An 11,797-nucleotide genomic window follows, 5' to 3' on the forward strand; every position below is an offset into this window, starting at 1 on the left:
GTTATGTACTGTCAGCTACCATTGTAGCCAGTTGCATTTCTAGACCAAAATTGACACATCCCCCAGTCCACTTGTGGGAATTCGGTATGTCTTGATTACATCTTATGAGTATGACTGGGACCCGCGTAGTTTATCAGCATGTCAGCGTTGTCCTTACTTCTCCATACAGATTAGCGGGAATGTTACGATGTTATTACTAGAGACGACTTTTGGTGTTTATGGAGTTTGATGTTGACCTGACGTAGGTTATCAAAATCGTGAGTTTATGGGCTACCGCTGTGGGAAATATTCGGTTCGAGACTCTTTACGTATTTGAACTGGCACTAACACTTTCTTTCATTGACTTGGGTTACTCCATTACTAGCCATGCTTTGAGTAGTATTGTTTACCCCACGAGTGCTTTGTAATATGGTTCTAGTGCCTAAATTCTTTTTCGCGCACAATAGGTTCCCCTTTGGCTCGCAAATACGTTATTCCCTTTGTGGGCTTCGCCCACTCACTTACCATTTTTCTTTTTCCATATACACGTTACCTATCGCAACACAACTTGCTACGGCTTATTATTTAGATTTGTTCGTCATCTATAAATAGGTCGTTAGGGTATTTTTTTATAGTCCCAGGAAAATAGTATGACATTGTCGGCTGAGAACTTGGAGGACTCCCCTTCGTTAAGTAGGATTTGAATTCTTGTTGGTTTATTTCACTGTGGTAGAGATATAAGAGAAACCAAATCTTATCTTTTTATTTCGATTTGCTGTATGACCTAATCCCACAAGATATTTGTGAATATCCTTAACGTACTCTTTGTACGCTGTTTTTCTCATAGTATGTCGACTGCTGTTGGGTTTTGCGTCAAATTGTTTTTTTGATGCTGTGTCAACTAATTATATCACCAGTTGTGATAGTATCTAGGTTCAAATGGTTCAAATGGCTCTGAGCATTATGGGACTTATCATCTATGGTCATCAGTCCACTAGAACTTAGAACTACTTAAACCTAACTGACCTAAGGACATCACACTACACCCAGTCATCATGTAGGATCTAGGCCCTAAATATGCATACTATTGTACCTCATGGGTTACTGTGTGATTTTACTTCAAAGGAAGTAGGTCATCATATATACTAGTGGGTTCCTCATCTATAAGAAATTTATAGGATTTTACATGCAAAATAAGAAAAAGGCAAGCTTTGCTTCAACGGAGATCATGATTTATGTTGTCTTGTTCTCATCTTTTTAATGTTTTTGCATGTTCTCTTGTAAATCTGTGCTGTTAAATTATTTTACGACTAACAAATATGTACACATGTTTTAGTGTATTGTGCTGAATGTACACAGAGATGTGGTTTAACGCCGCTATTTTTATTTTTAAGATTTAAGCGCTGTTATGATTACCCTTCACTTTCTGTAAGCTTACTTTGTACACCCTGATATACACTACATGTATACTCTTATTATGCAGGGGCCTGAAGATGGCATAATGAAATACTGAATTTGGTAGCCTGCAAAATAAAACAAAATAACAAATTAAGTTACATGGCTGTTGGTGAATGTCATTGATACTGACAATTACTGAACCAGTCGATGTCCTCTGTTCATGATGGATCAACAGAGATCGTGAGAATCTGGTTGTGGTCTCAACACACTGTGCCGGACATGACGTGTTGCTGGCGAGACGTCAAGCATGAGCGAAACCATTGCACTCCACTTGGCGACAGACTTAGGTTCCTAAGTTTGTCAAGTCAAATATCGAAGTCCATAGTGTCAAAGACTTTGTTAAAATCTAAGACGCACATGATAGTTGCCTCTTGTGTGTCCATGGCAAGCTTCAAGTCATTTGTTACCTTTAATAAGGCACATTTTGTGCTGCGATGTTTACAGAAACGTGATTAGTATTCGTCCAGCAGGTTGTAGACAGCTAGGAGTTTGTTAGCTGGTCATGGTCTATACATTTTAAAACCTTGGAGCGTGCCAAGAATGCAAATGGGGGGGGGGGGGGGGGGGGGGTAGTAAGAGGGTGTTGTTTCAGCTTTATTTTTAGGTTCTGGCTTAACTAATCCCTATTTCCATGCCTGAGGGAAAACACTTGTGATGAAGGAGTGGTTGAATATATAGTCAGTAACAAGCTTCAACAATTGGACTATGATGCCGTTGCATCCAGTAGATGGTGATATGATACACATGATGGCTTTCTTTTTTTAGGTATTGAAAGTAAGGTACTGTAGACAAAATTTTTCGTGGCTGCAATCTGTTAACCCTTTGAAATAATCAATGAGTCTCTGTTTGGTTTGTGGTTCAGCTAGGGTTGTAGGTAATGTCAAGTACTCTCGCCGGAGGTTCGATTCCTCCCTCGGGAATGGGTGTGTGTGTTCTCAGCCTGAATTAGTTTAAGTAGTGTGTAAATCTAGGGACCAATGACCTCAGCAGTTTGGTCCCTCAGGAATTCAAATGCGTTGGCACATTAATGTGAAGTATCGGTTCAGTTCTTCAGCTGCGACAGTGGATCAAGTTTCCTTCTTACTTTTCCGGTCTTTAGGTGAGCATATTTGTTGTATAATCGTGGGATTTTGTTAGTAAACCAATGAAGGTTTTCGTTTACGGCTGAGAAAAGACGTCCATTGAACTAATTCTTGCGCCTCAGTTGGAAGTTCATATAAATTAATGCATTTGAATTCTCGGTACGTAATCAGTTGCGATTTATTTCTAGGACATTCTAGCAAGTATGTCATGAAAATTATTTCATGGACGGACATGCCAGATGCAGGTATCTGAGAGTTACGAATTACTCTGTTTCGGGATTTCGTTGCAAATGTATCTATGAGTGTGTGACTATTGTTCGATGATGGGTAGGGGCAAGCTGAAGTAGCGAAACGTTTGAAGAAGAAAACATTCACTTAAATTTCCCGCTGGAAGGGCTATTGTACAGAAAGTTTGTTGGTGTCACCAGCTATAGCTACAATGTCCGGCATCATAAAGTCACACTGAAGACAGGTAGTATCAGACGTCCCCCAGGCTTCAGTGTTGGTCTTATTTTCTCTGTGCCTAAACGACGCGTCATCAGTTCTGGCCTACTGCAGATACCATATGTATGCTGATGACCTCCAATCGTATCGCAACGCAAAACCAATAAACCTGAAGAAAGCTCTCGAGCATATCAGTACCGACCTGTGTGCACCATCAAAACGGGCTAAGGCTCAACCGATCTAAAACCCAAGCGGTAGTGGTTGGTCATTCTAGACTCATTAGCCTGATATACCGGCAATCCTTACCATCTTAGACCATAAATAGAACAAATATCGACTTCTATCTCTTAGCAAAGAGTCTAGAAATAATAATGTCTAAATTGGAATGAGCACGTAACTACACTGTGAGAGAAGGCAACAGCGTCACTCATTTCCTACAAACATAAAAAAAGCTATTCTCTATTGTCCTGAAAAAGAAATTTGTAATCACACTTTTACTTCCAGTTATTGATTGTAGCCACGTTATTATGCAAGGCCTTTCGCAGGCGAACTCACGGCGCCTGGAACTAGTTATGAATCCCTGTGTTCGTTACATCTTTGATGTTCCCCTTGTTGATATTTCATCATCATATGCCCAGCTATCCTACATGCGCGCAGACAAGCTCATAGATCTCCATACGACAATGTTCACTGTCCCTCATATCTCTCCTCGACCATACGGCTTTTGTCTGAACAACATGGCACAAATAGACCTTCTCATCTGAGCAAAACCCTTTGTCCCACTCCAAAGTTTAGCCACTTTCTCGAAGTCCTTCGCAGCATCATGGTCCCGACTCTGGAATAAACCTCCGTATTATATTATAGAACTCAATAACCTCTCCAGCTTCAGGAAACAGTTAATGACGTATCTACTGAAGCAACAATAAGGATCATACACTGGTTATGTTTGCACATCCTTCTTTCCAACCAGATCTTCCTCTTTTCCCAGTATTCTTAGCTGGTGCAATCTCCTTAAATTTTCTTTCCCCAGAATCAGAAAACATCTTGTTATACGCGTATAAATTCTTTTCATCGGCCACCATTATTATTATTGTTATTAGCACTACTAGTGGCAGATGCATTAGTGCTAGTACTGCCAGTGTTAACTTTATCAGGTCATAGTATTTTTTACTCATAATGCAATTTGACTCAGATCATTTTAACGATAGTATTTGTCATAAAAATTGTTATTCTTTTGGAATTTATGATGTAAAAAAGGTACTGTATATGTGAAACTCTGGTCTGCTGTAAGGGAGGGCCTCATGGCCCTAATCAGAACAGGTTTAATAAATAAGTAAAATAATCTCTTTTAATAAAATAAGTATGTTGAGAACATGTCTCATTCAATGTGGGCTGGGATTCTATGCTAAGCCGCCTGCTCCCACATGTCATCTGAATTACTCATTGCCAATTTATTGTACTCCCGAATACACACATGGTAGCTCTAAGATACAAGGTAATTTTAATTACTGCTAATTAAACTGAACCATTAATACTGAATATCTGTTCTTAATCTCAAGACGGTAAATGAGGTTTTCAGAATGAAATAATTTCTTCGTTACATAATTTACTTTCCATTTTACGGCGGTAACTTAACAACATAGACAACTCGACATATTGTGTGACAGGAGTGTCCTGTACATATAGTCATTCCCCGCTGGTACGACGGATTATGTCACATTGTCCAAGCGTAGAAAATATGGTCTTTGTACAGGACTGCAGCAAACAAGGGATGCAGGTACTCTGATCAGCCGGAGCGTTACTACCACCTACCCTAATAGCTGGCTTATTCACCTTTGGCACGGATAATAAAGGCGATACGTCGTGGTGTGGAAGTAAAGAGGCCTTGGTAGATCGCTGGAGGGAATTGGCGCCAAATCTGCACACACAGGCTACATAATTCCTGTTAATTCGATCAGGAAGGGTGGGGGGGGGGGGGGGGTGAGCCGTGACTCCACGTTCAGTCACGTCCCCGATGTGTTTAATCGGGTTCAGATCTGGCGGATTGGGGAGCCAGCGCTTCAGCTGGAAGTCGCTACTGTGTTCCTAGAACTAGAGCATCACACTTTTGTCCTTGGGACATGGCGCATTATCTTGTTGAAAAATGTCACTACCGTCGGGAAGCATGATCGTCATGAAGGGGTGTACGTGGTCTACAACCAGTGTACGACACTTCTTGGCTGCCATGACGCCTTGTACGAGCTCCAGTAGACCCATGGGTGCCCATGTGAATGCTCCCCAGAGCGTAATGGAACTGCCGTCAGCTTGTCTCCGTTCTGCAGTACAGGGGTCATGGAGCCGTTCCCTTGGAAGACGACTGGTTCGCGCCCTCCCATCGGCATGATGAAGAAGGCACCAGATTTATCAGAACATGCAACACTCTGCCACTCCGCCAACGCCCAGTGCCGGCCGTCACGTGGCCATTTAATTTGTAGTTGCCGATGTCATGGTGTTAGCTTTGGCACATGCATGGGTTGTCGACTGCGGAGGCTCACCGTAGGAGTGTTGGGTGCACGATGTGTTTAGACTCACTTTGCCCAGCATTAAAGTCTGATGTTAGTTCTACCATAGTTCGCCTCCTGTCCTGTTTTATCAGTCCACCCAGCCAATGACGCCCAACATCTTTAATGAGGGAAGGCCACCCAACCCCACGACGTCTGGACGTGATTTCACCTTGATTTCCCCACTTGTTGAAGACACTCATCACAGCATTCCTCGACTCCTCGAACACCCTACAAGTGCAGTTTACAAATTGGTTGTGCGGAGCCTACAGACCATCACTCTCTTCCCTCGGTGAAACTGAGATCTCACGTCTTCCACATTCTACACACGGAGAACACGCTCACTTATAGTACATGACCGTGTGTGTATCTGACTAGCAGTTATTCCTCGCCAGGTGACGCTGCTATCCATGGCCATAATGTTCTGGCTGATCAGTGTACATGTGTTTCTAAGTCACCTTTGCTGAAGTCGCATTGCAGTAAATATTACGTAACTTATGTCATTTTGCGACAGGCGGCTAAAGTCTGAATTATTATAAAAATATTTTTAATTGCCACGCGGACTTAAAGAGTGGAAAAAATCCTTTCTGCATATACTGGCAGTTTCTACAGGTAGATGGAATTTTTCTATATAGGCAAAAATATTTTCCTAAATGTGAATATGCTTGGCGCAGTACGATTTTACATTTCACGTGTACCTCACAATTAAGAGTAATCAATATTTTAGTCAGAGAATCCTTGTTTCCTCATATCTTATTAATACTCTCACTACAAGTACAGTCAAAATAAATGAATCTGCGTTTATTTGGATTTAGCGGTAGTAATTTTTCAGAACATAAGAACAGAAACGGACAACTAACCTCACGCTACAACAACCACTGATTTAACGATGTGCAGTACTTAAAGATATTGCCTCGCAGGAAATAAGCTAGTTTGAATAAAATTTACGTAATGCATGCCACGATAAATTGCTGTTCCTGCTCTGTTATTGATACAGCGAAGAAAAACAACCTTGAAAACAATACAAGAAGTGGCGCAAAAATTGTAGGTGAGTTTCACCTTCAACGTATAGCGAAAGTCTGGAAGAATAAATGTTATCATATTCTAGGAAGCACTGAATTCATGTGAGCCTCAAATGAAAATGGTTCACTGCCTATTTTAAATGCTTTCCTTAGGATAATAGTTTAGAACGAGCTTGCCATACTAAGAGTGTATTACAGCTTGAGAACATGTGGCAGGTAGCGTAAATGTGAATTCTGGATGGTATTGCAAGTATCAGTGTGTCATTGAAACTGAAAAAAAATTTTAAGTCTTTGTAATATGCGTATCTGCGGCTGTAGATGTGAACATCCTCTATATAGTGAAAACTTACAATAATACACTGACGGAAAAAATAAGAACACCGAAAAGTTATTAGTATGGAGTAATTAAGTTTCGAGAATACATTCGTCAGGATAAAACACGCATGATAATAGGCTGACGTAAGCGCCAGATAAGCTACTGCAAATATTTTATGTTGGTACATTAATAACTGGTGTAATGTAGAATGCAAGCAGGCAAACGTGCTTGCATTGTGTTGTACAGGTGACTGATATCAGTCTCTGGAATGGAGTTCCATGCCTTTTGCAATTAGTTGGTCAATATAGGGATGGCTAATGCTGTTTGTGGGTGACGCTGGATTTGTTGTCAGATGAGGCCCTATATACCCTCGATAGGAGACAAATCTGGTGATCGAGCAGGTGAAGGCACCAAATCGACACTCCGTAGAGCATGTTGAGTTACAGCAGCGATATGTGGACGAGCCTTCATTTGTTGGAAAACATCCCCTGGAATGCTGAATGGCAGCACAACAGGTGGAATCACCAGACTGACGCACAGTTTTGCAGTCAGTGTATATGGGATAAGCACGAAAGTGTTCCTGCTGTCATACGAAATCGCAGCCCAGACGATATCTCCAGGTAAAGGTCCAGTGTATCTAGCAAGCAGAAAGGTTGCTTGCAGGCCCTCGACTGGGCTCCTTGTAAGCAACACCCGACCTCTCTGTCACCGTGTCAGAACCAGCTTTCATCAGAAAATACAACCGAACTACACTCCACCCGCCCCCCCTTACCGCCCCAATGAGTTCGTACTTGACAACACTGAAGTCGCAAATGGCGGTGGTTTGGAGTCAGTGGAATGCGCACTGCGGGATTTCTGGCTCGGAACTGTCCTTGAAGTAACGGATTTGGAACAGCTCGTTGAGTCATTGCAGTACCAACTGCTGCTGCAGATGAAATACGATGCACCTGAGCCATATAGGTACTGAACACAAAGGTCGTCCCTCTCGGTAGTACCACGTGGCCTTCCGGAAGCCTGCCTACTTACGACCATAAATTCTTGTGACCACCGCTGCCAGCAACTAAGTACAGTGGCTACATGTCTTTCCGTAATACAGCAGAGGGAACATCCAGCTTCTCGTAGCCTATTAGACGACATCGTTCAAATTTAGAGAGGTATCGGTATGGTGTCTTTGTCGCCTTAAATACTAACGTCAATTCACTACGTCCAGTCTGAAAGGTAAATAACGCACACGACTGTTAGAGCGTGTATTTAAAGCAAAGCTGTTTGGATCCTCATAACGGCGCTACTAGTAGCACTCTTATGGGAGTAACGCGAAATTTGAACAGACGTCATCTGTCAGATGTAGAAACACGCCTATCAAATGTCGTTTATGTCGCACAACTCCTTCTTCGTGTTGTGATTTTTTTCCGTCAATGTACGTCCAACATTCAACTAGATGAGATTCTGTCCAGTTAGATGCTTACGCCATTTCCTTGTGTGCGTGATGCATTGATAAAACAGTAAATACACTACTGGCCATTAAAATACTCGTTCTAGACTCTGTTATGAGAAGATTCACAGCAGCCAGGAGACGAGGAATCCAGCGGGGGATCCACGAACGTCTGGAGGATTTGGATTTTGCAGATGACATAGTTTTACTAGCTCCAAGGCTGACTGATATGCAAGCTAAATTAAACTTGTTGAAAGAAGAAGCAGAGATAAATAAAGGCAAAACAAAGGAAATGAGAGTAAATTCAGGGAACATGGAGGTGCCATTGTTAATAGGTGAGCAGCGGGTGGAGACTGTCAAGTCATTCCTGTATCTGGGTAGTATAGTGGCGGAAGATGGTGGATCTGGAGATGATGTGAAAAACCACATTAAAAAGGCAAATGCTGCCTTCAAAAAATTCTATCCAATATGGGAAAATAGAAATATCACGTACAAAACAAAAATCCGTATTTTTAATGCAAATGTGAAGGCTGTCCTTCTGTACGCCAGTGAAAGCTGGAAAATGGATAAAAAGATAACATCCCAGTTACAAAGCTTCATAAATAGATGTCTTCGACGCATCATAAATATCTGGTGGCCAGGAAAAATACTTAATGAGGAGCTCTGGCGAATAACAAACCAGATACCTATAGAAGACCAGATACGAGAGAGAAAGTGGGAATGGTTGGGGCACACCTTAAGAAAACCAGAGGGAACCACTGAGAAAAAAGCATTGGAATGGAATCCCCAGGGAACACGGAAGAGAGGAAGACAGGAAGAGAGGGAGACCAAGAGGCACATGGAAGAGGACAGTGGAAGGGGAAGCAAAAAGATTTGGCAAGACCTGGGCAGAATTGAGGCAAATGGCCAAAGACAGAGACGGATGGCGAGTTCTCCTGGATGCCCTATGCGCCCATAGGGGCCAAAGGAATTAAGTCAGTCAAGTAAGCCATTAAAATAGCTACACCAAAAAGAAATGCAGATGACAAACGGGTATTCATTGGACAAATATATTATACTAGAACTGACATTTGATTACATTTTCACGCAATTTGGGTGCATAGATCATGAGAAATCAGAACCCAGAACAACCCAGGGCATTGAATCAAACAGAGCTTGGAGGGCGTGTACAGGTACAGCTACCCGTGCAGCTTCGACACGATACCACAGTTCATCAAGGGTAGTGCCTGGCGTGTTGTGACGAGCCAGTTGCTCGGCCACCATTGACCAGACGCTTTCAATTGGTCAGAGATCTGGAGAATGTGCTGGTCACGGTAGCGCAGTCGAACATTTTCTGTATCCAGAAAGGCCCGTACAGGAACTACTACATGCGGTCGTGCATTATCCTGTTGAAATGTAGGGGGTCGCAGGGATCGAATGAAGGGTAGAGCCACGGGTCGTAACACATCTGAAATGTACCGTCCACTGTTCAAAGTACCGTCAATGCGAAGAAGAGGTGACCGAGACGTGTAACCAATGGCACCCCATACCATTACGCCAGTATGGCGATGACGAATACACGCTTCCAATGTGTGTTCACCACGATGTCGCTAAACACGAATGCGACCAGCATGATGCTGTAAACACAACCTGAATTCATCCGAAAAAATGACGTTTTGCCATTCGTGCACCCAAGTTCGTCGTTGAGTACACCATCGCAGGCGCTCCTGTGTGTGATGCTGCGTCAAGGGTAACCGCAGCCATGGTCTCCAAGCTGATAGTCCATGCTGCTGCAAACGTCGTCGAACTGTTCGCGCAGATGGTTGTTGTCTTGCAAACGTCCCCATCTGTTGCCTCATGGATCGAGACGTGGCTGCACGATCCGTTACAGCCATGTGGATAAGATGCCTGTCATCTCGACTGCTAGTGATTCGAGGTCGTTGGGATCCAGCACGGCGTTCCGTATTACCCTCCTGAACCCACCGATTCCATATTCTGCTAACAGTCATTGGATCTCGACCAACGCGAGCAGCAATGTCGCGATACGATAAACCGCAATCGCGATGGGTTACAATACGACCTTTATCAAAGTCGGAAACGTGATGGTACGCATTCCTCCTCCTTTCACGAGACATCACAACAACGTTTCACCATGCAACGCCGGTCAACTGCTGTTTGTGTATGAGAAATCGGTTGTAAACTTTCCTCATGTCAGCACGATGGAGGTGTCGCCACGGGCGCCATCCTTGTGTGTATGCTCTGAAAAGCTTATCATTTGTATATCACAGCATCTTCTTCTTGTCGGTTAAATTTCACGTCTGTAGCACGTCATCTTCGTGGTGTAATAATTTTAATGGCCAGTAGTGTAATATTTGGGATTGTTGATGGATGTCTTGCACATGGCAGTTTAAACATAACATTTCTGTGTTCTGTTTGTTGCAGGCTGTCAAGATGCAAGTTATATTCACAAACGAACAAAAGAAGAAGGAGGAATCTTGATGCAGGGACAACTAAGCGAGGAGCACTTTCACATACTGTGTGTTATAGTGTTGAAGGCCTCCCTGATAAGCCAGGATTACTTTCGTATATCGTGTGTTATAGAGTTTGAGGCTTCTCTGATAGCCAAAGTGTCATCGAAGGAGAAACTGTTCAAGGCATCAGCAAAACCAATAAACCATACATTTTCGTGTTATTTACAAGTGGAGTATGTGCAACGCGTTCTACGCCCAGAACATTAATATTCGACATTTCTCGAGTGGATGTTTCTCAGACTGAGTACGAGTTGACTACTATTCAGAAATTTTGATGTAATGATTGCTGTGAGTTACGTGAAATATCAGTACCAAAATATAGCAATGTCGATTTCTATGATGGTAATGATAAGAAATTATACATCACACTGAAAAATATCTCATACAGTGTATGATTGGACTGCAAGTTTTCTCATTACATTGACGGTATATTCTAAACGTACCGTATTTCATATTTGCGTGACATCATTGCTTGGTATTTCTGCAACAGGTGTATTTCCATTACTGAAGTAATCAGCAATCCCCTGTACAAAAGAAATTTTATTTCTCTTACCGTTTTCGGGCACTTACTGTCATTTTTTACAAGTTTATAATTATCGCATGCATGGAGAGCTGCATCAAACCAGCCTCAGGACTGAAGACCACAACAACAACAACCATTATCGCATTACTTCCTGTGTGCAATAGATCACTGATTTTTCCAATAAACAAGTATTATCATTTATCAAATGTAATCGAATTTAAATTGTGTTTTATCACACAGGACACTAAAGTACATCTTAATAGTCTCTTGACACATTTCAACAATACCACACACGATCAAACTGCAGATAAGGCTAGCCTGCATATACCATGATGTCTGAAAATTGTTCTGCAGAAATTTTTCCCAGCTTTTGATATAAAATAATACGTAACGATTCAAAATTAAAATGAACACTTTTCCCCTGCAGAATTATTCCATTACACGACTATTTGAAGAACGTTTCAGGTGATATATCAAAAACATTACACAGA

General features: G+C 42.2%; 1 protein-coding gene across 1 annotated transcript in view; it reads left to right on the forward strand.

The window, feature by feature from the left end:
• LOC124545842 (ESX-1 secretion-associated protein EspK-like) overlaps positions 1–10,751 on the forward strand; it is a 148,500-nt gene extending 137,749 nt beyond the window's left edge. The window contains exon 5 of the mRNA XM_047124800.1: positions 10,695–10,751. Coding sequence (XP_046980756.1) covers positions 10,695–10,751 — 57 coding nt within the window. The remainder of the gene's footprint in view (positions 1–10,694) is intronic.
• Positions 10,752–11,797: the final 1,046 nt, after the last annotated feature.

The sequence above is a fragment of the Schistocerca americana genome, chromosome 8, assembly GCF_021461395.2.
Source record: "Schistocerca americana isolate TAMUIC-IGC-003095 chromosome 8, iqSchAmer2.1, whole genome shotgun sequence".
NCBI lineage: Eukaryota > Metazoa > Arthropoda > Insecta > Orthoptera > Acrididae > Schistocerca > Schistocerca americana.